General features: G+C 41.7%; 1 protein-coding gene across 1 annotated transcript; it reads right to left on the reverse strand.

Annotated features, from left to right (window-relative positions):
- Positions 1-14,403: 14,403 nt before the first annotated feature.
- On the reverse strand, positions 14,404-20,887 carry LOC116903383. The gene is given in 2 exon segments (XM_032905919.1): positions 14,404-15,698; positions 15,745-20,887. Coding segments are annotated over 2 exon segments (6,438 nt in total).
- Positions 20,888-27,005: the final 6,118 nt, after the last annotated feature.

Here is a 27,005-nt window from a genome sequence, read left to right on the forward strand (position 1 = left end):
CTGGTAGTGTTGGGTTCTATTAAGACAGCAAGCTGAGCAAGCCAGGGAAGCAAGCCAGTAAGAAACATTCCTCCATGGCCTTGGCATCATCTCCTGCTTCCTGACATGCTTCAGTGCCAGTCCTGACTTCCTTTAGTGATGAACAGCATTGTGGAAGTAAGCTGAATAAACCCTTTCCTCCCCAACTTGCTTCTTGATATTTGTGCAGGAATAGAAACCCTGACTAAGACAAATGTCTAGCTGCCATCTTTGCTAAGGACTGGAGAAGGTAAAGCCAGAGCTTCACTGTCATCTTTGTTAAGGGCAGTCACATGACTGGTGGCCATCTCTGTTATAGGAAGTTCTGGTTTCACCATTAGTTTGCTTAAGAGCAGCAACACAGGACTTGAGCAGACCAGGAAAGCAGGTCTCCAAAGATACTTTTTCATTGATTTCTGATTTTTATATAATTTCTATACTGTCTTAACCAATTGTTTACAATATTGTTCTATGCTATCATTCTTTCAAAGATAGTTTATTTTAATATTACTTTAAAAGTTTACAACATTAAAAATAGTTGAAAATCACTGACTTAAAGATATGTTTAACCTTGTTCTTACTAATGTTATTAAGCTATAACATAGACTTAGACTTCTATAAGCCATAGACTTTTATAATGAGACACCATTTGAAAGTCAAAAATTCCTACTTTCTTTATGAACTGTGTTCAATCTAGAAGAACTTCAATTCAAAATTATGATTTTTAGGGCTCATACCTAACAGGCTTTGGTCTCAAAATCTACAATTTTAGTCTCATTAGAAGCTACTATAATTAAATGCAAGCTGATAATATCTTTATGAATAAATATATCCTTTAATATGTTCATAAATATGTTAAGTCATACTAAGAACTGATGTAGTTAATTACAATATTAAACTTTACCCCCTTTAAGTTTGCTAGAGTTAGAGCATATAACTAGAAACAAACATAGATGGTCTGACTCAGATATGGTTAATAGATACTAGCTCTCAATCCTGTCAGAGATCTGCTGCATATGGTTTTAATTGTTTCTACTTACTATGGCACAGAGACTCCAAAATTCTAATAGTGATCCCTGAAGGTCTTTAAGAAGTAAGGGTACAGCGACTAAGAACTCTGCCTGAATTATGATACTCCAACGACTGGCTGAGACTGTCCCAGTGCCTTGTCCACAGCTAGGACTTGACCTACAGTGGACACCTGGAGAGTTGAGCATATTACTTAAGACCAGGTAAGGTCATCTCTTCCCTGTTCCTCCTCCACAGAAAAAAAAATCTCTCATCTTCTGGCATGATGGGCAGAATGCCTTTTCCTGAGTTATGTTGGAGACCACAGGAAGCTGGGAGAACTGTTTAGGTAGTGTACTATAGACTAACCTCTTTCCTTTTAATTGATATATGCCATCTAGACTATAATTCATCCATCTCAGGTCTCTGTTCACATTGGCAGCTAAGCTACCTGTAGCATGACAACTAGGGAACAGGCAATAACTCCTTACACCAAGTTAATCCATCACTGTGTTCACTCATTAATCAACTCATTAGCCAGTTAAGGCTACCAGATCTCTTACTGGAAAAACAAACAGGTTTGCCTTGTTCAGAGGCTTCATGAGAAATGAAATACATGCTTCAGATGTAAAGTTTATGTGCTAGATCTTTTATTGGAAAAGCAAACAGGCTGGCCTTGCTCACAGGCTTCATGAGAAAAGATACACAAGTTTTAAATGTAAACCTTATGTAAGGTTTCAGGATGTGAAAGCTTAATTTATTGGGATCGAAGAAAATATAATAGGGTCTAGGAAGGTGTTTTAAAATTGGTATAACCGTTAAATTAGGACTTCGAAACTTCAGAGTTCTAACTTTAATTAATGGAGTTCTGACGAATTATTAGCCTAACTCTGGTAAAACATTCCACTATATAATCAACTACCATAGTCACAAATTCAAGTTTGCCTTGGTTTTCTTTTAACTATAAACATAAAGGTGAGTCTCACGTTAAATTTATACAATCCACTTTTATAGTCACAAGAATTTAACTTTTCTTTGGTTGTCTTTTAACTATAGATTTAAAGATACTTCTAATTACGTTAAATCTTTATATAGTCAGTCCTCTCTGGATAAGAGAAAAGTTGCTCATTCACCTTCTGCTCTTTGAAAGTTTTTGTCTTTCCTGAACTCACCTTAAAGACTATTCATGCTTTTGGGTTTTTTTTTTTTTTTTGTTCTTTTTTTTCGAGCTGGGGACCAACCTTGCAGGGCCTTGTGGCTTCCCCATTTGGCTTAGCAGTGAGCGGCTTTGCCACTGAGCCAAATCCCCAACCCCCTATTCATGCTTTTAAAGAATCTATCTTTTGTAAACTTGAAGGAATTCTTGTGGGCTGCAAGAAAATTCATTCATATCTACCTCTCATGGGCCAAGTGAACATCATCAGAATAAGTAACCCTGTCAATCAATAGCTTAAGTTTCTCCCATGCTCATGCATGGATAGGATTAGCACAGTAAAAATGACCACCCACCCCAAAGCACTCTACATATTCAATGAAACCTTTACCAAAATTATAACACAATTATTCACAGATCGTAAAACAACAAGTTTCAGCTTCATTTAGAAACAAAAATGAGTCAGGATAATTAAAACAATCCTGCATAATGAACTGCTGCAAGTTATAACAGCTCCAGATTTCAAATTCTACTATACAGCTATTGTAAAAACAGTATGGTGCTGTCATAGAAACAGACTGTGATCAATGGAATCAAATTAGAGACCCAAACATAAATCCACATACCACTGAACACCCATTTTTTATATACAGAAGCCAGAAATGCACACTGGGAAAAGACAGCATTTTCAACAAATGGTGCTGGTCAAATTTGAAGGCTCCAGGTAAAAGAGTCAGTCTTGATCTGATAGCCTTGAACTCATTGATACAGGAAAAGAGTTTCTGAAGCGAACACCATAAGCACAGGCAGTAAGATCAACAATTAATAAAAACAGCCTCAGAAAATGTGAGACAGCATCATTCTGACAAACTGGGAGCCTACATAATGTAAAAAGATTTCTACAGATTATACAGTACAGCGATAAAAATATCAAAAAATAAAAAAAAATCAAATAACCCAATTTAAAAGTAGGATACAAATCTAAACAAAGAAATCTCAAAAGAATTCTCAAATTGCTGAGAAACATTTAAATGTTCAATATCCCCAGTTTTCAGGGAAATGCAAATCAAAACTCCTTTAAGAGTTCAATCTTATATCTGTCAGAATTGCCAAGATCAATAAGACAACAACAGTTCATGTTGGAGAAGATGTGGAGTAAGATGAACACTTGTCCATTGCTTGTGGGAGTGAAAACATAGACAGACACTATTGAAATCACTGTGACAGCTCCTCAGAAAGAAGAGAATGAGTTATCTCAGCATCCAACTATACTACTCTTGGACATACACCCAAAGAATACTCCATCCTAGTATAAAGACTCTTTCTTATTAATTCTCATTGCAGTTTTATTCATAAGATCTTGAAATTGAAAATAACCTAGATGTCCTTCAACAGAAGAGCGGATAAATAAAAATGTGGTACATTTCCACAATGGAGTATCACTCAGCTGCTTAAAAAACTGAAATCATGAAGTTCACAGGCAAATGGATGGAACTAGAAAAAGTTCTTGGGTTAGGTATCCTGTATGAAGAAATACAGATATGGTATATATTTACTTATATGCAGATATTAGCCTGTAAGTAAATGACAATTAGCCTATAATCTATAGACTCAGAGAGGTTAGGTAGAGAAGTTAGTAGACCTAGTCTTAAATAAAAGTACATGTTAGAGATCCCCAAATAAGGAATCCTCCCTGGTGAGCCTTGGCATTAGAGCATGTGGGAGTTATGTGGAGGCCAATACAGAAGTGCTGTGATCACATTTGCAGAAGGTATGGAAGTGAATGAAAGCTTATAAACTTCCAGAAAGTTAACGAATTTGAAGCTAGCTTTCTCTCAAAAATGAAAACAAACAAACAAATAAATATTGAACATAGAGCTATTATAGCTCAGTAGTGAGACTTCTGCCTAGCATGAAACCAGCAAGCACTAGGAAGTGGAAGTCAGGCATACAGGAGAGACAAGGGTTCTCCCATGAGATGAATGACTAATTAGACTGGGACTGCCTGTGTCGGCAGGAACAATGGATTCTATTCACATCTGTATTTATATATTAAACACCATATGCAGTATTCCCTTCTGTTTCTTGAGATAATCAATTTCCCAGCCAATATGCCCCAGTGACTCACCATTAAACTCTGATAATGGCTCATAGCAGACAGGCTTTTCCCCCAGGTTATGAAAACAGAGAAATACTTTCATTTAATAAGACCCAGCCACAGAATGAAAAAGACTCTGACCTTTTCTAACAGAGTCTCCTTTCTCAGGTATAATAAAAGGTACAAGGATGTATTAATGACAGGCTTTGGGGGAACTTCTAACATTTTACTTAGGTTTTGAAAACTGCCTTTGAATTGTCGTATGACAAATAGCATCAAAACAGGAGTGAAAATGAAACTATGGTTGGGGTAACTTACACATCTACGGCAGGACAACTGTCTCAGTCCATGTTCCATTGCACTGAGAGACTGCTAATTTACACAGAAAAAAAGGATTGTTTTGGCTTGTGTCTGTAAAGTCATTGGACAAGCAATAATGTTTACTGTATCTGTATAACTCAGCAGCAGAAAGAGGAAGATCAAGGAAGGGAGGAAGGATATGTCTGGACAATGTATAAAAATAGGCCTTATGGTAGATAATCCAGTCTCAACAAGGACTTCATTTATTGTTTTCAGCTACCTAATTACCTTTAAAAGGACCCTTGCATCTCTCAACACTATGACACTGGGGGACAGATTTCAACATAAGTTTGGGAAGCAACTAATTGCATCCAAAACGTATCACCGATGTCAGCACAAAGGTCTTTGACAGAGGAAGAACTAAAACAAATTATTATTTTCAACTTCACAAGTCCCAAATTCTTTTTTTAATTGGACATTTTATTTACATTTCAAATATTATACCCTTTCCTGGTTTCCCCTCTGCAAACCCACTATTACCCATTACCCTGCTTCTCTAAGGGTGCTCACCCACCCACCCACTTCTGCCTCACTGCCCTGGCATTCCCCTATACTGGGGCATCAAGCCTTCACAGGACTAAAGGCCTCACCTCCCATCGATGTCAGATAAGACCCCTTCAGCTCCTTCAGTCCTTCTGCTAACTCCTCCATTGGGAGCATTCACATCTATATTGGTTAGGATCTGGAAGAGCCTAACAGGGGACAGCTGTATCAGGTTCCTGTGAGCAAGCACTTCTTGGCATCAGCAATAGTGTCTGGGTTTGATGTCTGCCTGTGTGATGGATCCCAAGGTGGGGCAGTCTCTGGTTAGCCTTTCCTTCAGTTTCTGTTCCACTTTTTGTTTCTGTGTTTTCTTTAGACAGGAGCGATTCTAGGTTAAAATTTTGAAGATGTGTAGGAGGCCCCATCCCTCAACTAACTTCTGAATATGGCCTTGACAGGTTCTCCCTCCCCTTTGTAGGGTATTTCATCTAATCTCATCTCTGTTGGGTTCTGGGAGCCTCTGGCATCTGGGACTTTCTGGTTGCTACCCTCAGCTCCCCATCCCCCATTGCTGCACACATGTGTTCAATTTCCTGACCCTCTGTACATCTCCTCCATCGCCTTCCATACCTGATTCTGTCCCTCTTCCCCACTCCTTTCTTCCTCCCAGCCCCTCCCACCCTTTACTTTCCTTGATTATTTTGTTCCCCCTTCTAAGAAGGACTGAAGCATCCACTCTTTTGTCTTCCTTCCTCTTGTGGTCTGTGAGTTGGATTGTGGGTATTCCAAGCTCTTTCCCTAATATCCACTTATCATTGAGTACATAGCATGTGCATTCTTTTCTGACTGAGTTAATGTACTCAGGATTATATTTTCTAGATCCATCCATTTGCCTGCGAATTTCATGAAGTAATTGCTTTTAATAACTGAGTAGTATTCCATTGTGTAAATCTACCACATTTTCTGTATCCATTCCTCTGTTGAGAGACATCTGGGTTGTTTCCTGATTCTAGTTATTATAAATAAGGCTGCTATGAACATAGTAGATCTTGTGTCTTTGTTATATGTTGGAGCATCTTTTGGATATATACCCAGGAGTGGTATAGCGGGGTCTTTAGGTAGTACTGAGTCCAATTTTCTGAGGAACAGCCAGACTGATTTCAAGAGTGGTTGTGGTTGCAATCTCACCAGCAATGGAGGAGTGTTCCTCTTTCTCCTGGCCAGCATCTGTTGTCACATGAGTTTTTGATCTTAGCCATTCTGACTGGTATGAGATGGATTATCGGGGTCATTTTGATTTCCATTTCTGATGACTAAGGATGTTGAACATTTCTTTAGGTGCATCTCAGTCATTCAAGATTCCTCAGTTGAGAATTCTCAGTTTAGCTCTGTTCCCCATTATTAATAGGGTTATCTGTTTCTCTAGAGTCTAATTTCTTGAGTTCTTTGTATATATTGGATATTAGGCCTCTATCATATATAGGATTGATAAAGATCTTTTCCCAACAGAGTTGTCTACAGCATTTAATTTCACTCTGTTTGCCCTAGTCTCTGTGCTGTAGGAATACTTTTACACGGCCAAATCCAACTTCGATGATATCATAACTGTAAATACAGAAACATGACAAATAAACCAGTAGCATCCATCATGTATTTGTGACTCTAACCTAACACTAATGCATGAGTTCTTTAAGGACCTTGGAGAACTTGCTTCCACTCTTGGTGAGGAAAGTACAACCTTAACTGACACAATCAGGATCACTGCTGTAACCATGGTCATTTCTCACTCCTTGAAAATATGACTCACTGATCAGTACATTTATAAAAGTTTTCTACCCAGTGTTGAAAACCTGAATTAAAAGCTCCTGATTTTGTCCTATTGTGGACAAATGCTACTTCCTAGCTAGAAGATAATTGTTTTAGGAAATAATTTTGACTCACATGAAATGGCACTTCATATATGATTTGAATTCAATCAATAGCTAAGTCATTGGGCTTCAGAACATGTACAATAGCAGAATTCTCATTTACAGCGAGAGGAAAATGGGTAGAGAGGTAGCTCAATAGTTAAAAGCATTGGCAGCTCTTCCAGATAACCAAGGTTTGATTCCCAGCACTCTCATAGCAGCTTACAACTGTCTGTAACTTCGGCTCCAGGAAATCTGAGCCTCTTCTGCAATCCATTTGCACTGCATATCCGTGGTACACAGACTTAACATCAGGTAAAACACACATAAAAAATAAATAAAACCTCAAAATTACTTTAAATTAGATGTGAGATATTTACTTGTAGAGTAAAAATTCTTATAAGACTGGAGATCTAGTTTACTGGATAAAAGTCCATGCTACTTTGCAAAGAATCAATTTGGTTTCCAGTTGTTTAGAATCACCTGTCACTCCATCTCTAGGAGATCCAGTGATCTCTTTTGGTTTTACACACACACACACACACACACACACACACACACACACACACACACACACACACACACACACTAAATCTTGAAACATATACTTGTAATTATCAGTCAGAAAGTCAATATTGTGAGAGCAATGGCAGCTACTGTTTAGGGAGTCCTAATTAATGGGACTAATAATTTAGTCTGGAAGTAACTATTTCACTGAACTCTTACCCAGAGGAGATAGGGTTTGTCATTAGCCCTATTTTATCTGTAACAAAACAGTGGGGGTACCAGAAGTTTATTAAGATTATCTACCTCTGATTGTTGGTCCTGAGAATGTCCCTTAGCACCACTTTATTATGTTTCCAATGGGGGCTTTTTGTATTCATAGTTATTTCAGATCAAAATACTTATGTATAATAATTACATCAAGGTGTAAGCATTTGCATAAAGTAAATAGGTATGATTTAGTCAAATGCATTGTTTTCCTGAAAGCCATTTATGGTACTCTGTGGACTACATATCCGGAGTAGTCTCACTTGACCTAGACATAAGAGACACATGTCCTAGGTGAGAGTGGTGTGACAACAAGCCCTGGCATGACAGAAGTAGCAAAAAATGGGGAAAGACAAGGACTGCATTGTCCCCTAGAATTTCTGAATGACAGAAGGTTCCCTGACATCTGGCTTTGGCTCTACAAAGGACTCATTGTGCTTCAGGACTTCAAACATATGGCTGCATAAATCTCAATTATTTTGAGCATTCAAGCTCATGCCAAATTTATTATAGTGGGCATAAGGAATCAATATAGCACAAATCATGAGGGCTTCAAAAGGTTAAACAGTAGCAGCTTACATTGTTTTCTTTTAGATGTGGCAGAAAGAGAATCTATATCATCTATCTACCTACAATAATCATTTTTAAGAAAAATCATCGGGTTTATTATATTACAATGTGCCCTTAATGGAGATGCTAATTGGGATATGAGGCTTTTCCCCCTCTAAATCTTATGTGGACTCTTGATCCCCAAAATTAAGTCATAGTCAGTTACATTTATAGATGGGACAGACAGGATTAGGTGAGATCAGAAGATTGACTTCCTTGGTACGAGTAGGAAAAGGATCTTGAGTTAGCAGACTTTCTCATGTGAGGGCCAATACTTCCTTGAAACTCTCCAGAGTCCTGACATAAAAAACCTGGACAAAGATGGAAAAGATGTTGGTCCTGGCCTCTCCACCTTCTATTTTTTTTTATAGATTACTTAGTTTGTAGAATTTAGAGATAACAGTAAAAAATGATTGAAGCCAATGGGCTCCTGAAAATACAAACTGTGAACCAGTGTGTTCTCCTCTGGTGTATAACTACATGATGATCTATTAACAGCCCAAGATACAAATTTAATTTTATTAATTTATAAAAATCCATAAGGTCAGGCTCTGTCTTCCTCTCTCTAGCTTCTGATATCATGGTTAAATGTATACATGTGTGTTTTACACTCTTTTTCTTTGTCTTAACATCTCTTTGTTTTGAGACTCAATTCACACTCATGTTCCAGCTCACTGCCTCTCTTAAAGAGTGCCTCACCTCCTCTTAAGCACAGCAGGGTAGCTTGTATTTGTTCTCTGATTCAGAAGAGACTAAACCCTGTCCCTGTGCACTGGACAGATGCTGATGTCCTCCCCTAACCCCACCCCCAGACTTCTAACAACAGTTCCTCTTGGATCCTTTTCCTCATTTACTGCATCTCCTTGTCACTTTATTTCCTTTGCAGATATTTGAAGCTTGCATTTTACCTCCTTGTACATAGTGAGCATGGTTGCACTGCCGCTTGGGTTCTTTGAGATTTCTAAGACCTCTTCTGTGTTTATTTTCACTGATGGACCTGAAGCAGAAAGTTTCTTCTTGTACACTATTATTAACAGTTGAAAGACTATTCCAGAAATGCAATTGATAGAAATACGTTTAGAGTTTGGAGAAAGACTTTTTCCCTCTGTGGAAAAGATTTCCATGTGTTTTCTGTCTGAAATTTGGATTCACGCTGAAGGTTTAAAACTTTTAATTCAATGTTGGCTGTTGCCAAGGGTCCATTCCACTTGTGGCTTATGTTCACATAGGAAATGACACATTAGATTCCTAGGTTATTGCAATAGGATGTACTGGGACATCACTTAGATAGCTTTTTGTCCTCCTGTCCATGAGTTATTTAAAATATATTTTATCTGTGTATTTTTACCAACTAAAGGTAGGCTGAACATCCTATTGCCTGCTATGTTCACTGGTACATTTGGGAATGACCATGATTATGTGTATTAAATCTTTGTTTTTATCATATATTTTATTTGTATACCAATGGTAAATATTATCAGTATTTAGCGTGGTGTTTCACTACTGTGTGAACACAGGAAGCAGTGGTGAACTCACAGTAAGATGTGTTTCTGTGTCATCATTTCTCTATGTTTGCAGACTTTTGAGATAAGTTGTCAGCAACAAAACACCTCTTCCTGGACTGTGAAAACCAAAAAGTGACCCTGCCTAACTGTTTTTGACTCCCGCCACCCAGTTTCTACATTTTCCCACCTTGGCCTACTTCTGATAATCCCTATTCTGCATTCAGGTCGACATTCCTTTGCCGTCCCCATATGAAAGAAAGAATATTCCTAGTTTGATTGACAGGTTGAATGATTATGCTAATATCCAATATTCTGTAAACATTCATAAACATTACAAATTATATTCTAATTAGAAATTATGCAGATTATTTACATGTATCAATAGATGACATTTTGATGATTAAAAAGTCCCTTTGAAAATGCCACAATGATATGGAAGAGATGCTTACTGGTTTTTGAAAATAAGTAATAGAGTATAAAAGAAAATTCAATTAAAGATGCTATTACTGAGAGGGCACATTGTATCACTTTGACTACTTAGGCTTTTTTCATTTATTATATCTGTAATACCTACACTGTGATGCAAACACTTGTGGCCTGGGTCTGGGTTCAGGTGGAGAAGATGGAAGGCCTCTCAATTGTCCCTGGCATGCTGAGTTTCTTTTTAGGGAAAGGATGCTGTAAAAGCTAAACATCTTCTGTTTGCCCAGAGTTCTTTTTGTTTGTTATTAACCTCCCAAGAGATCCCAGCTTTTGTTAAACCCCCACATATAGTCTGTGCTGCTAGTTGCAGATAGATTTAGACTCTTTAATGTGTTTGATAAACCTGTTGTTGGTATTTGGGTCACATTGCTGTTTTGATAAGGTAGGAGCTAAGAGTCAAATCTACCATTGCTGTTCTGATAAGGTAGGAGCTAAGAGCCAAATCTACCATTTCCTGCCTTTCAGTGACCCAAGAGGTTCTCCCTATGCTTGTTAGAGAAGGTCACTTCTGTTACCTTGAAAATAATGAAAAAAGGAGACATCATAGATTTGGAATTTATAGAATTTGGAGTTTAGAATGTATAGACTATCGGCATGAATGGCAGATCATGTGGGTATTCCAACAGCTGGTCTCTTTCAGAATGGCTTGCATAAGGAAGAGGTACTGTGTACATGCAGTGGTAACTTGGTCTCTCCCAGCCTGCTCCACTGTTGCCCCACCCAAGCCACCCTCTTCTCTATCTCTAGAGACTGCCCCTCGAAGGTAGTCAATAATATTTTTTTTGTTATTTATCTATTGATTTCTCTCTAGTATGTTTTTCTATCATTTCATTTATGTGGTTCTGGCATCTATCAACTTATTTCCTTGAAATGTATTAGAGCTAAGACTTATTATATAAGAAAATAAAGTATTGTGGACAATCCTGGGTCCCCCGCAGTGTTTGACCCCTACTGTGCCCTGCTGACCCATGTAGAAGCCTTTTGTTCCTAACAAAGGAATGCCCTGGCCTGGTATCAGACACACCTGGGTGTACACCTGGGAGATGGTCCATTTGTTCCTGTGTTTTGTTCTCAGTCTTTGTTCCTGGGACTTAGGCTGGTCTTCCTGGATTTCTCCCCAGTAAATTTGGGGCACATATTTGGTCTTTTGTTACTGAAGCCTTAAGCTGGGTTTTCCCACTGTGCTTCCTGGAACTTTCCACCCCGTGAACTTGGGGTATGTATTCAGTGAATTAAGCTACAGAATTAGCATTTTTTTCTTATGATATGAATAACCCAAATATGTGTTTATTTTTAATCCGGCAGGCTTATGCCCGATTCTCGGTACCGCATCAGTGTAGGCATCGATGATAAGTTAAACCTGATTTTCAATTCTAAAAGGATCATTTTTTGTACCTGGCGCCCACCTCTTATTCCACCACTAAGTTCATGGAGGTAAGAGGATCATTCATTTAGACAACTGTAGCCTTCATAAGAGACCTAATCCAAGCAGAATACAAAGACAAGGAAGATCATTTTAATTGTATAAACAGGTTTTAAACTAAAAACAATGATTCTAAAAGTTAGATCTTTTGTGAGAAATTTAAGAAACAAGCCATCTATTTTGTTTGAAAAGCAGCAAGTCTTCCCAGACTTCTTCCAAGTAAGATATTTGATTTTTTTCCCTCTGATCAATATCATACCAAGATTTACCTTCCAGGGAATCTAACAGTTCTAATGTTTATTTCCATTTAATACTTATAGAATTCATCTCCATGGTAGATCCTCCTCTGCCTTATTTGTAGAGAAGCATTTCTACCTGAAATTACATGTGCGTTCTCATTTAAATATGGTAAAACAAGACAAAGAGGAACAGAGGCCATGGTGGTGCATACCTGTAATCCTAGCCATAGGCAGGCTGAGAGGGGAAAGTAAAGAGTTCCAGGTCAGCCTGTGCTACTCACGAACACCCTTTCTCTATAGCAAAAAGGTAAATAGTAAGAAGGGGCTGGAGAACTCTGTATCTGGCTATACACACACACACACACACACACACACACACACACACACACACACACACACACACACACACCACAATATTTAGAGATTAAAAGTAAGAGTTTCTTGAGATAATGGCTACCAAGGAAACTAAGTTAGTGTTCTATGTGGAAGTCCCAGCAGCTTCCTCTTAAAAGTAAAAGTACACTATACCTCTAACGGGGACCTGTTGCACTTTGCATCTGCCTGAGAGAGCTGGGATTTTTGTCCCCTGAAGTGGGCTAAGAACTGTAGAAAAAGGTGTGCTGGCAGACTGAATAGATGATGTAAGTATGTGGAAGTGGAGCAGAGCGTGCTCCTTCCCATTTAGCTTGGTAGCCTGCACTAATGGCTCATCTTAGGTCAATAGAGTGTGAAGTAAAGGCTATGGTGAGAGACTTCAGATAGCCACCTAACATCCATGAATTCAGTCCCAGACTGTCACCTACCTCAGTGTGCCACTTAGAGACACTCAACACAGCCTTTTGAAAAATCTTTCTCCCTTTTGAATTATGAAACTAAATCCACTGTCTGAAAAGGCATCCACCTCCCTTCTTTCCAGTTCACTAAACTTATTGTAACTGTTTGGCTCCGAAATGGCATCTGACCACTCTGAGTGGGTGCCAGGGGCCCTGTCTGTCCTCAGAGAACATTTCATTCTCCTGTTTCTTATACATGAGCTGGAGCCACAGAAGCAGGACATTAGAAGTGGCCATGCTATAATGACTACTCACTTGGAGCTTCCCAAAGCATGCCATGTTGTAAGCTTATGGAATCATTGGAAAAAAACTCACATGGGAAAGGAAATTTTCATCATACTATAGTGCTCTTAGCACATGTACAACATTCATAATCCCCATTTTTTAAGGGAAAAAGAGGAAGAAACACAACTATTCTACATACCACCTGCACCTATACATACTTGAGCTCCTCTGCCTGGAGCCCCCCCATAGCAGAATGTTCCAGTTATTATAATTGACCAACATGCACTAATACACCATAACCACTCAGAGATGGTTGTTATTGGTAAGGTTCGCTGTTTGTGGTATAAGATTGAGAGAAAAGGGCTAGTACTTTTCCACTAGCCTCATGGTGCCAAACAGCCCCTCCCATCCAGGAAGGAATGTCCCAATCTTATCTGGCACAGTTCCTGAAATGTCTCCAAGATGCCAGGCAGCCCTCTCCTCCCAGGCAGAGCTGTCCAAACCTTATCTAATGGCAGCCCCAGGAACGTAGATCAAAGACCCCGATGCTGCCCGAGTTGGCAGCAACATAAAGGTCAATTGAACCCACCAATACTTGTATGCCTATGTATACTTGTATACCATCACTGTAATCCACCCTTTACAAAATGTATAAGAACTACTACCAGGTACTTTGGGTTTACCTCTCTTCCCAATGGAGGCAGACCGCAGCTTGCTGGAATAATAAACCTCTTTCTTTTGCATCAATCTCTGGTCTCACGTCTCATTCACAGGAGTCTCTTGGTATTTAAGTCTCAAGTAGAGTCTTACAGGATCTATATACATTTGGATAAATGTTTGTGGAATTCATATACACCACACAGGGAGTAGAGGAGTTCGACCCCACCTGACTTTTCACAGAGTTTTAAAGGAAAAAACCACAATCCAGGGGGAGCAAGAGGGAGGAGGAGGAATTCCAAAACCATAAACAGCTCACACAGCTAGATCATATGCTAATCATGTGTAACACTAAACAAACACACCCAGGGCATTGTGACATTGTGATTATGGGTTGTGACATTCTACATGGCCATTAGAACATTGTGGCCGGAGGCTATGGGTCATTATGGCTATTCCAGGAAACTTCTCATGCAAGGCTGTTTCGGGAACCATTGTATAGCTAGGGGGGTGAAAAGTTCAGGTTCTCACAGGCCCCACTTCTTCTTTCTGGGTAGCTAGACCCCTATTTCTCCTTTTAGTGTTCATCCTAATTCTACATTCCCCACTTCTTCTTTTTGTCGCTCTAATCCTAGAGCGATTGTTCATCCCATTGTAACTCTTGGTACTGTTGTCGCAGAACCAATACCTGAACAGCGCTCACTCTTTCTTTTATAAAAGCTATCAGTCTATTGAGTATGCATGGCCCGAGAGTAAGTAGAAGCATAAGTATTATAATGGGTCCTGCCAAAGTAGAAAGAAGAGTAGTTAACCATGGGGATTTATTAAACCAGCCTTCAAACCATCCCTGTCTGTTTTCTCTTTCTTTTTGACGTAAATCTAAGCGTTCTCTGAGCTTAGCCATTGAATCTTTGATCACTCCTGAATGATCAACGTAAAAACAACATTCTTCTCTCAGGGCCACACAAAGTCCTCCCTCTTTGAGAAATAATAAGTCTAATCCCCTCCTATTTTGTAGTACTACTTCAGACAGGGAAGTTAAAGACTCTTCTAGTTTAGTTATAGATTGTTCTATGGATCTAAGATCAGTATCTATAGCTGCTCGCAATTCCTTATAATATAGGGGAGTCTGAATTAATGCAGCGGTACCCGTACCAACTCCAGCCGCCACTCCCAGTCCCATGAGTACCGCAAAGGTCAAGGTGATAGGTTCTCTCTTCCAGCGGCTTCGGTGATCAAACTCATCTAAAAAAGAGCTATCATCATGGTACAGGAGTTTAGGGACAATTTGTATTAAAATGCAATATCTTTCTAAAGCATAGAGAACAAGAGTTGATACACAAGGAGTGAGACCATCGTTGCAAGCCCATACTGTGTCCAAGGGGGGTACTAAATACTGATCTTCTCTCCCAGGCAGGACGGTTTGCGTTTGATTACAAAGATACTGTTTGTCACGGGGTACCCGGCCTATACAAAGCCCTTTTCCTGAAATTTCTGTTAGAGTAAACTTGAGGTTTTGTCCCCAACGGCATTGAGAGTGATCTGTTGTTTTGTTGTAACCTCTGACCTGAGCAATGCCCTCATAATATGGGGGGCTAGGGGTATAGCACATCCAACAAGACTGAGTAGCATTAGGATAGGTACGATTCAAGACCAGGAATGCCCCTTGCATTAAGCCAAATAGACGATTTTCAGTATCAACATCTGGTGGTATGGGAGTATCTGAAATGGAAAGGGGCTCTTTAGTTAGATCATTGATAGCAGCAGCAGGTTCTTCGGTTGGAGGTCCATATTTGGCGATAGCATTTGCAGCGGCCTGGATCTTATCGGCGGCGGCCAGGAACTCCGATATTGTAGGTTTTGGTGGTCCGTATGTGGGTTTTCTAGCTGGCTGCGGAGGGTTCGCCGCTGGCTGCGGAGGGTTTGCTACTCCGATGTTCCCCGGCCATATCCCTGCATCCTGGCTCTTTACCTCTGCGGCACAGGCGAAGCTTAAGAGGATTATCAGTAGTTGCCACCGTCCAGTTGTTGTCTTCATTTTGATTGGGTATTCTCTTGATGTGGGAGGCGTGAATCCAAGCAGCGATCCCGTCCACTTTTACTGCCGTGGGGGTAGTCAGCAACACCAGATATGGTCCTTTCCACCGAGGCTCTAGAGTGCCGGTGCGATGTCGTCTGACTAAGACCGAATCTCCAACCTGGAACCCGTGGGGCACCTCTGAAGTTCCCGGTGCGTAGGCTTCTTTTATCTGGTCCCAGATCTGTGTTCTGACAACTTCTAGAGCCTTTAGATGAGTAAACAAAGCAGAGGATGAGGAAGAGTCGACACTGGGATCCAATATCCCACTGGACTCAGTCAAGGGGGGCGGTCCCCCATGGAGAATCTCATAAGGAGTGAGGCCGAAACGTCCGGGTGTGTTTCGGACCCTAAGAAGCGCAAAGGGAAGGAGAGTCACCCAGTCTTTACCACCGGTCTCAATGGCTAATTTAGTTAGGGTCTCTTTTAGAGTTCTATTCATTCTTTCTACCTGTCCTGAACTCTGGGGTCTATATGCACAATGTAATTTCCAATCTGTCCCCAGTTGCGAGGCCAATCCCTGACTTACCTGGGCAACGAAAGCTGGCCCATTATCTGAGCCGATTACCTTGGGTACACCAAACCGGGGTAAGATTTCTTCAAGAATCTTCTTGGCCACCACCTGAGCAGTTTCAGATTTAGTGGGGAAAGCCTCTACCCATCCTGAAAAGGTATCAACAAAGACTAATAGATATTTATTACCGTATTTTCCTGGCTTTATTTCAGTAAAATCTACTTCCCAGTAGACTCCCGGTCGGTCTCCTCGTCTTCTTTTTCCAGGTTCATGATAGGGCCTAGCGGCGTTAGTAAGCGCACAGGCCTGGCAAGAGTCAATCACCTGCCTAATTGTTGAATTTAAATTTAACACATGGTATTTAGAAGCTTTGACAAGTTGTTTTAGCTTATCTGCTCCCAAATGAGTCAACTGGTGCAGTCTCTGAACATAACTTACTCCTTCTTTTGTTGGCAGGATCACTCGCCCATCTATAGTCCGCGCTACCCCATCAAAGCTGAATTCTTGAGCTTGTTTTTTACTAACCATATCTTCTAATATTTTAAAATCATCGGCTGAATAAATGTGGTTAGAGTCATCAGTGACTGGAGTTTCCGCTGGAGTCTGACTCTTTTCTGCTAGTATTGTTACCTGTTGGGCCACCTGCTTTGCCACAAGATCCGCCATTTGGTTCCCTTTTGTTATAGGATCTTCTCCTTTTTGGTGACCTGGACAATGAATAATGGCCACCTTCTTTGGCAAATGTACTGCCTCTAAAAGGGCTAAAATCTCTTCTTTGTTTTTGATGCTTCTTCCCGCCGAAGTGAGTAGCCCCCTTTGCTTATAGATGGCTCCATGTATGTGGGCTGTAGCAAAGGCATACCGGCTGTCGGTATAAATGTTAATGGCCTTACCTTCTGCCAATCGCAAGGCCTGAGTCAAAGCCACAAGTTCGGCTTTTTGAGCTGAAGTTCCTTCTGGAAGACTACTTGCCCAGATTACCTGTTTTCCATCCACCACTGCCGCTCCCGCTCTCCTTTTTCCTTCCACCACAAAACTGCTACCATCCGTGTACCAAGCAGGCACACCTGGCCATGGTCGATCAGTCAGGTCCTTCCTTGTTCCGGTCTCTTCCGCCAGGATATCGACACATTGATGTATTGGGGTGGAGTTATGTATCTCAGGGAGAAGAGTAGCAGGATTAAGAATGGCAGGTGGGGCGAAAGTCACTCGTTCATTCAGCAACAGGCTCTGATAGTGAGTCATCCGGGCGTTAGTCATCCACCGGTCCGGGGGCTGCCGCACGATACTCTCCAGAGCATGGGGAGCAATGACAGTCACATGTTGACCTAGGGTAAGCTTGTCAGCATCTTTAACAAGCAGGGCCACGGCAGCAATGGCTTTTAGACAGGAGGGCCATCCGCTGGCGACCGGGTCTAACTTTTTTGACAAGTAGGCTACCGGGCGTTTCCAGGGCCCCAGAGCCTGAGTTAAGACCCCACGGGCTACTCCAGCCCGTTCATCAACATATAAGGTGAAAGGCTTAGTCAAATCTGGCAAGGCCAGAGCAGGGGCTGTCAATAGTGCAGCTTTTATGTCCTCAAAGGCTCTTTGGTGCTCCTCGGTCCAGGTAAATGGGACCTTTTCTTTTGTAAGAGGGTACAAAGGGGCTGCCAGTGTTGCGAACCCCGGTATCCAGAGTCTACAAAAGCCCGCCGTCCCCAGAAACTCACGTACTTGTCGCGGAGTGGTGGGGGTCGGGATCTGCATCACAGTTTTCTTTCGAGCTTCGGTGAGCCACCGCTTTCCTTCTCGGAGAGTGTATCCTAGGTAGGTCACCTCAGTGCGACACAGCTGAGCTTTTTTAGCAGACACCCGGTACCCCAACTTACCCAATTCATTTAGGAGCTTTTTAGTCCCATCACAACACAGTTCTTGGGTTGAAGCAGCAATCAGTAGGTCATCAACGTACTGCAAGAGAGAAATCTGGGGGTTCTGTGCCCTAAAGGGTGCAAGGTCTCGATGGAGTGCCTCATCGAAGAGAGTAGGGGAATTTTTGAACCCCTGGGGTAGCCGTGTCCAGGTCAACTGACCAGTGTGTCTTCCTTCTGGATCTCTCCACTCGAAAGCAAATAGTGGCTGGCTGTTGGGATGCAACCGAAGGCAGAAAAAGGCATCCTTTAAGTCTAAGACAGTGTACCAAGTCCGCTCTGGTGGTAGAGAACTCAGTAAATTGTAAGGATTTGGAACCGTAGGGTGAATGTCCTGTACCCTTTTGTTAACTTCTCTTAAATCCTGTACTGGCCGATAATCATTAGTCCCAGGTTTGCGTACAGGCAGGAGAGGAGTGTTCCAAGGGGATTGGCAAGGCACTAGAATCCCTAGTTGTAACAGTCTCTGAATATGTGGCCGGATGCCTTCTTTAGCTTCCCTACTCATAGGGTATTGTTTGACTGAAACTGGAGTGGCATCGGCTTTTAAATCCACTACTACTGGCGGTACCTGTTTGGCCAACCCCATCCCTGCCTGCTCAGCCCAGACTTCAGGAAAAGCAGATAGCCACTCAGGGGCTAGTAGCTGTTTGGGATTCTGCTCATGGAGGCGATATTCTTCTTCTAAACTTAAAACCAAACATGCAACAGGGGCCTCTTCCCAGGTTATCTTCGGTCCTTTTGTGGTGAACTGCACTTGAGCCTTGAGTTTGGTTAATAAGTCTCTTCCCAATAGGGGCATGGGGCATTCAGGAATCACAAGAAAAGAATGAGTCACTTGGCTTTTTCCTATATCTAAAACTCGTTTAGTGGTCCAGGGGTAAAGTTTACTACCAGTGGCTCCCATTACCATAGTCCTTCTTTGCCCCAATTGTCCCAGTGGCTTGGTCAAAACTGAATGTTCCGCTCCTGTGTCTACCAAAAAATCGACAGGAGTCCCCTCCACTGAAAGAGTTACCCTAGGCTCGGGGAGGGGAGTCGAGCCCCGACTCCCCTAGTCCTCTTCAAAGGTCAATACCTTGGATCCTCTCTGTTTCTTTTTAGGGCAGTTCCTGGCCCAATGTCCTCTTTCTTTACAGTATAAGCATTGATCCTTTTTAAGCGGTAGTCTTTCTTCTCCTAGAGGTCTTCTTGCTCCGTTGCCCAGGTACCCTGACTGTCCTCTCTCTGCCCTTCTATCACCTACCACTGCGGCCAAAATCTTAGTTAAGTTTCTCTCTTGCCGGCGATCACGCCGGTTCTCTCTCTCATCTGCCTCTCTTTTTTCTCTCTCTTGTTTCTCTTCCTCTGTTTCTCTCTTATGATACACCTTCTCTGCTTCTTTTACTAAATCTCGCAAAGTGTAGTCCTGGAGCCCTTCTAATCTTTGTAACTTTTTCCTAATATCTGAGGCAGACTGCCCTATGAAGGCCATGGCTATAGCTGCCTGTTGTCCCTCCGAGGAGGGATCAAACGGCGTATATCTCCTATAAGCCTCCATCAATCGCTCTAAGAACACAGAGGGCGGTTCTGCCGGTCCCTGGAGAACTTCTCTTACCTTAGCCAAATTGGTGGGTCGCCGAGCGGCCCCCTTGAGCCCCGCCACTAGAGTCCGGCGGTATACTGTGAGACGCTCCCTACCTTCCGCAGTGTTGAAATCCCAGGCCGGACGGGTCAGAGGGAAAGCTTCATCTATAAGATTAGGGAGATTAGTGGGGGTCCCATCTGGTCCGGGGACATTCTTTCTGGCTTCCAACAGGATCCTTTCCTTCTCCTCTGTGGTAAAAAGTATCTGCAGGAGCTGTTGACAATCATCCCAAGTGGGCTGGTGGGAAAACATAATGGATTCAAGAAGCCTGGTCAGGCCTGCAGGATTTTCTGAAAAGGAAGGGTGATTATTTTTCCAATTATATAGGTCAGCTGAGGAGAGAGGCCAATACTGCAAAGGGACTAATTCATCAGGGCCCGTTGGTGGGCCATAAGCGCGGAGGGGCAAGGCAATCGTGAAGTCTCCCTCTGGACTGCGGCCTCTCCGGCTCCGCGTCCCCGCCGCGGGCCCCTCTACCCCGTCCCTCTCAGCAGGCGCTGGAATCTGGGGTGCCGATGGCTGTGGCAAAGGATAAGGGGGAGGCTGAGGCTCTGTCCATGAGGGATCCTCAATCTCGGGGTAAATCTTCGGGGGTGCCGAGGGACCCGCCGTCTGCTGGGTCTTGGCCTGCAGTTGGGTTTGCTTAGGTTTGGCTGCCGCAACTGCCACCGTTGCTCCGGACCCCACGGTCCAGGGTGTAACCCAAGGTGGGGGATTCTGGACCAGGTCCTGCCAAACGGTGATATAGGGAATCTGGTCGGGATGCCCACCTTCCTCCTGAAAGATAATGCGCTTGACAGCGAAAATAAGAGACAGGTTAAAAGCTCCCTCTGGTGGCCATCCCACCTTGAAGGTCGGCCATTCAGATGAACAAAAAGTCTGCCATGGTCCCTTCTTTACATCTACTGAAAAATTGTGAGCTCTAGTCCTTACTTCAGTCCAGTGATCCAAAGTCAAAGTCAAAGGAGTCGTTACTTTCTGTCCCATGTCGAGCTCGACAACACACACCACACACACGAACACAAACAAAAAAGACAACAGAAAACAAAACCGACGTCGACCTCGTGTCGACCAGAGGCACTGAAACTGATCGGCAGGTCCCAGACCTTGCCTAACAAATCGGTCGTCAAGGAGTAAAGTCTCCTCTGGACCTACCAGAAGGGGTCCACCAGGCGTCCCTGGTCCTCCCCCGTATCCTCCTGGGACGTCTCCCAGGGCGCACGGACGGTGGACACCTGGACACGTCTATCCTTATCCACCCCGCTCTCCTTCTTGGAGTGCGGTCTCCCTGAGCGTCCGCAAAACCGAAACCGCGATCGCACCAGATTCCCAGACAGAACACAGACACAGCGCTGAGACAAAACAGAGAATCTTACCTCCAAGTGGGTCTAGGACCCCTGGGTGGTCGCGCTTATCCCGGACGAGCCCCCAAAATGTAAGACCCCCGAAGGGAGGCCCCCACTCAAGTCTCGAGAAAAACGCGCACCCAGTAGGACACGGAGACCGACTTGCTGCAATCACACGAGGAAGCTTTATTGTAAGCGAGATGAAACGAGAGCTCAGGCCAGCATGCTGGGGTCGAGACTCATACACCACACAGGGAGTAGAGGAGTTCGACCCCGACCTGACTTTTCACAGAGTTTTTAAAGGAAAAAACCACAATCCAGGGGGAGCAAGAGGGAGGGAGGAGGAAATTCCAAAACCATAAACAGCTCACACAGCTAGATCATATGCTAGTCATGTGTAACACTAGACAAACACACCCAGGGCATTGTGACATTGTGATTATGGGTTGTGACATTCTACATGGCCATTAGAACATTGTGGCCGGAGGCTATGGGTCATTATGGCTATTCCAGGAAACTTCTCATGCAAGGCTGTTTCGGGAACCATTGTATAGCTAGGGGGTGAAAAGTTCAGGTTCTCACTTTCTTCAGAGACTTGAAGTTCTTTTTTGCTTGCTTGATTAGAGTCACACTGAGGTATTTTATGTCATTTGGAATTATTGTGAAGGCTGTCATTTCCCTAGTTTGTTTCTCAGTCTGTTTTTTCCTTTGAGTAGAGGAAGGCTACTGATTTGTTTGAGTTAATTTTATATTCAGCCACTTTGCTGAAGTTGTGTATCAGGTTTAGGAGTTCTCTGGTGGAACTTTTGGGGTCACTTAAGTATATTATCATATCATCTGCAAATAAAGATATTTTGACTTCTTCCTTTTGTTGTCTGATTGCTCTGGCAAGGATTTCGAGTACTATATTGAATAGGTAGGGAGAGAGTAGACAGCCATGAAGGCAACTCTTATCAAGAAAAGGTAGGCTTACTTGGAACCTTATTTACAATTTAATCCAGTATTATCATGCTGGGGGAGCATGCCTGAATACAGGCAAACATTGTGTTGCAGAAGTAGCTGAGAATTCAACATTCAGAACTGTAGACAACAGGAATTAAGACAGCACCCCTGGGCCTGGCTTGGACTTTTGAAACCAGAAAGCTCACCCTCAGAGGTTTACTTCCCCCATTAAGGCCACACTTCCTATTCCTTTGAAATAGGACCACTCCTTGGTGAACAAGTATTCAAACGTAGGGGCTTTAATGGCCATTCTCCTAATCACCACAGGTATCTGCTCTACAAGGTACTGGAAAAATTTACATATGTTCTTTGTTTCAGATGCAAGTCTTTGGACAGAGACTGACATTCCCTGCCAACCCTTTGCCAAGAGTTCCACATGATTGTTTTTCTTACCCATTGCTTTTCCACGGTGAAAACTTTCTTCTCCATGCACCTACCTTAACTTTAATTGTGTTTTATTTCTTTGAGGAGTAGCTGCTTCTTAACATGGCTGTGTTCATGAGGTAGAGCTCCTTAGCCTGGAAAGAGTTTATATTAACTATCTTCTACCTCCTAAAAGTCCCACAGCTTCTGAAGGATAGCACTATCAGTGGGAGATGAATTGTTTAAACCCACTAGTTTATGGAGGGCATTTTGCATTCTGATCTAACATCTCTATGTCCTCTTTGGACAAAAGTTTGATAGAGTCTATTATTCAACTTTAAATTGAGTTATTTGTTTATTTATTGCAGTATGTAAATAATCTATTCTAAAAATTAATTTCTCATCAGATAGGTAATTTGGAAACATTTCCCCATTCTGTGTACTAGACATTTTTATTGGTCCATAGGGAAGCCTGGAGAACTGTTAGTTTCTTTCCCTAGTGTTTCTCTGAGCCATCAAATGTAGCTTTGTCATTCCATTGTGTGAATAAGCTTGCCATCACTGTAACAAAATATGTGATATAATCATATTTTGTAGGGAAGACATATATCTTGCTTATGGATAGATCTGGCTATGACTAGAGGTCATAGGTTGGTCCTTGGTGCATCTCCTTTGCCAAAAGCAAAGAGTTCATGGCAGTGCAAACTGTTTATTCATAGCAAAATAATAACAAACCATGATCAAGGGCCTGAATCACAATTACCTTCAAGGGTCCATTTTCTGTGACTTGAGGTCATTTCACAGGGCCCTATCTTCTAAAATCTCTACTTCCCAATGACACTGTTCTCTAAAGAAACCATTGAGACACTCAGCATCTACAGTACAACACTGTCTAACATGTCTAATGGCAGCTAATGTTCGAAATTAAAAGTGTATACACAGATTATACACATGCAAATAGAAATATACTTTTTATTCAAAGATGCTACTTTATTGCTAAGTCAGGATTTTTGTCATATTTTAAGCTCAAAACACAAATGAAAAACAAAATTGTTTGCTATTAAGACAAAGAAAAAAAAACCTGGAAATTTTTCTTTGTCACTGCAGACAACTTTTTTAAGACTCTAAAATGTAACATGCTTGAATTAATTAATACATTAACTTATTCTTTCAAAAAATATTAAGCATTAGCTATACAACTTATAAATAATATATAAAAATCTAATTCTGTTTCGACACATTGGTTTTACAAAAGAAAAGTGTTCTTTCATAACTATACATCAGCTACTTTAAAAATATGTGAATGTCCAGAATGTTACAGGAATTACATCTGGCATCTGGCAGTGAAAACCAGAGGACTTTCTAATGGAATTACTTGAAGAGAGTGAGTGAGCACAGAACACCATATGAGAAACCAATAATTTAGCTGATGGTGGATGGCTTCTGGGATTAGAGAACGAAGCAATGGTTTTAGATTTTCATTTGTACTTCCAAAAGAAATCAACCTTCCAAATGACTGTTGCTTTAAGTATTAAAGAACACTTCAGAATTCAGTATTAAAGAATGCTTCAGAATATTCAAAATTCAGCCATAATCCAGAAAGCAAGAAAAATCATACACTTCAGAAGTGTATGAGGGAAGACATAAGTCCTATAATTTCCATACATTTATGCATAGGTAATATGTTAACAAGAGCTGTTGCACAAAATTCTCAGAATCCTATTTTTTGAACAAATATTTTTCATTTAATGTATATGAATGATCATTTGCCAGCATTTATGTATGTGCAACATGCCCATGTCTAGTGCCCATGGGGTCCAGAAAATGACTTGGCATTCTTGGACCTGCAGTTATAGATGCTTATCAACTGCTATGTGTGTTCTGGGAGCAGAACCTAAACCCTCTATAAGAGCAGCCAGTGTTCATACAGTGAGCCTCCTCTCCAGCCCCATGATACTCTACTTTTGTCAGTAATTTATGCCTTGTACATGCCTCTCAAAGTTGTCTTATATTTAATGGGGTCATTCAAAATCATGTCAAGAAAGTAATACACACACACACACACACACACACACACAAAGTGATTTCATAAAATAAGCAGCCAGAAAGCTTGATTTAAAATTCTAAAACTAACATTTGTTATCTAGGTGAGTAATGAGCAAATACAGACTCTATGACCTTTCAAGAAGGGTGGGTTTCCTTCTCTAAAAGCGCTGTAACAACACTGGGGAAGAACATGTTTCCTGTAGACACTTCAAATCTGAACCATGAGACTGGGTTTTACGTCTAATTTGCATAAAGCCTTTCTTGCCCAGTCTCTAAAGGCCAGAATTCCAGTTAATGTAGGTAACAGCTGGAGTAAAACACTTAAACCTGCTCTAGCTGCAAAGAGGAGACTGTACCTGTGACTGTCATCAGTTCAGGTGGGTGTGCCCAGAATCAGCTGAGTCTCCTGTCCTGCTGCAGGGTGGGCCTGACAGAGAATTGAGTTGCTGACATTCCACTGGGACTATGACTCTCTGAAGGGGACCTTTTGTCTCCTCTTTACTCCTAGCTCTCTGCGTTCTCTCTTCTCTTCCCTTCCATTTCTCCTTCCCCCTTCTGCCTTTTATTGTTTCTTCTTGTCTATGAAAAGATGGAGTCCTGTTTCTATCCACCATTATCTAGCTAGATATTTTTAAGGTAAACATAAATCCTAAACCCTGACAAGACCTGCATGTATTTGTTCTGTTTTTTTTTCTTTTGTTTGTTTTAAATCTCATTGCTGTCAACACTGCATTTCTTACAGAGTCTGAGAAACTAGATGCCAAGCTGAATTACATAGGACTTGTAGCATTGTGGTTTCCTCCAGCATGTCCCTTCTGGGCACGAAGACTTCCTATTATTGCTGGTGTTGTTAGGGCCAAATCCTAGGTACTGGAAGCCCTAGAAAGCTAGGCTTGGCCAAAGTTCTCAATAGGCAAACGAAAGACAGAGGAAAAAGCAGAGGAAGTTCATTCAGTGGGAAGAGGAACAAAGAAAGAGCTCTTAAGTCCATCTTCTGGATCCTGATGTGAGGCTTAGAAGGTTTAAATAGAAAGCTAGAGATCTACACAGCTCAGCATCTTGATTAAGGAGGAGTCCTAGACACTACTGACACACCATAATTGTATGGATACAACCTCACCTCACTGCCAAAACATTCTGACAAGCTGTCAGAATTGTGTGACAGCTCACCCTGGGAAACAAGACTCTCATCTGGCTGGCACCAGATCGTTCTGTCTACCAGCAGAGAAGTTCCAATTTGGGGGACAGTTGATAGGCTAATCAATCTATCAGGGGGTGTACAAGAGGTTCTCCTTAGAAGAAATCTGTTCATGACAGACATTCTGCCTTTCCTTCTGTAGAGGAAGCAGTTGACAAGGAACCACCTATAGCAGTACTTAACAATTAAAGATGCTTTAATTTAATTTAATCTCACTTTTCAGGTTCAGTAGCAAAAGTAAAAAATGTTCATTTCATCATTATTAATTTTTATTGTAATTTCCATTTTTCTTCCACACACATTCATATAGGCAATGCTGTTTTTTTAAAGGAAGGATACATTAAAGACTGTTGTGAAACTTGCCCCAGAGAGATGCAAACAAACATCTAAGTTGCATCCCTAGAGTTCCTTACCCAACTTGCAGCCATGGTGGCTGGGTGCAGGTCCCCTCCAGCCATAGCTATTGTACATCTCACCTTGGGAAAGCACCTCCATCAGTTTGTAAGGTGCACCTGTGAGACTCTCTCTTTCCTCTCTGATTGAATGTTTCAGATCTGAGGAACTAGCAACACAACAAAGGCAAGGCAATGCAGTTCTATAGAGGCAAGAAAGGGAAGCATTTACAGAGAGGAAGTGGAGCATACAGGGGATGGAACTGCAGCCTCATGATCTAGTAGTGTTATCAAACTCGGGGCCACAACCTATGTGTGAAGTTAGGTCAAGTAACCATCTTCAGGAAGTCAATTGAAAGAAACATATTAAAAGTGGAAAACAAAGAGCTGAGATTATTCAATTTGGATATATGGTGAACAGGGACAAAGAGATTCAGTGCCTGCCCCCTTTGTGCTTAAGGGAGCTTAACGATCAAATAGAGGGTAAAGGATGCACAGATGTGAGCCATCACGGTGTGGCTCCTCTGCCCAGGCTTCAGTCTAGTCTTGCAAGGTATTAATTGTTAGAACTGTGTGAAATCTCTTTCCAGAGACTACACCCTGAAGCTAAACTGGCATGTTTTCCTTTTCCCAGCATGAGATTGCTGGGGAAATTTCCATTTCCTCGGGGTCCATCTTTCCAATAGCTTGAAAGACATGTGTCTTTTTAGAGATATTTTAGAGTCTAATGGAGTGACTTCTGTCCTCAGCACCTTAGG

This window comes from Rattus rattus, chromosome 1, assembly GCF_011064425.1.
Source record: "Rattus rattus isolate New Zealand chromosome 1, Rrattus_CSIRO_v1, whole genome shotgun sequence".
Taxonomy (NCBI): domain Eukaryota; kingdom Metazoa; phylum Chordata; class Mammalia; order Rodentia; family Muridae; genus Rattus; species Rattus rattus.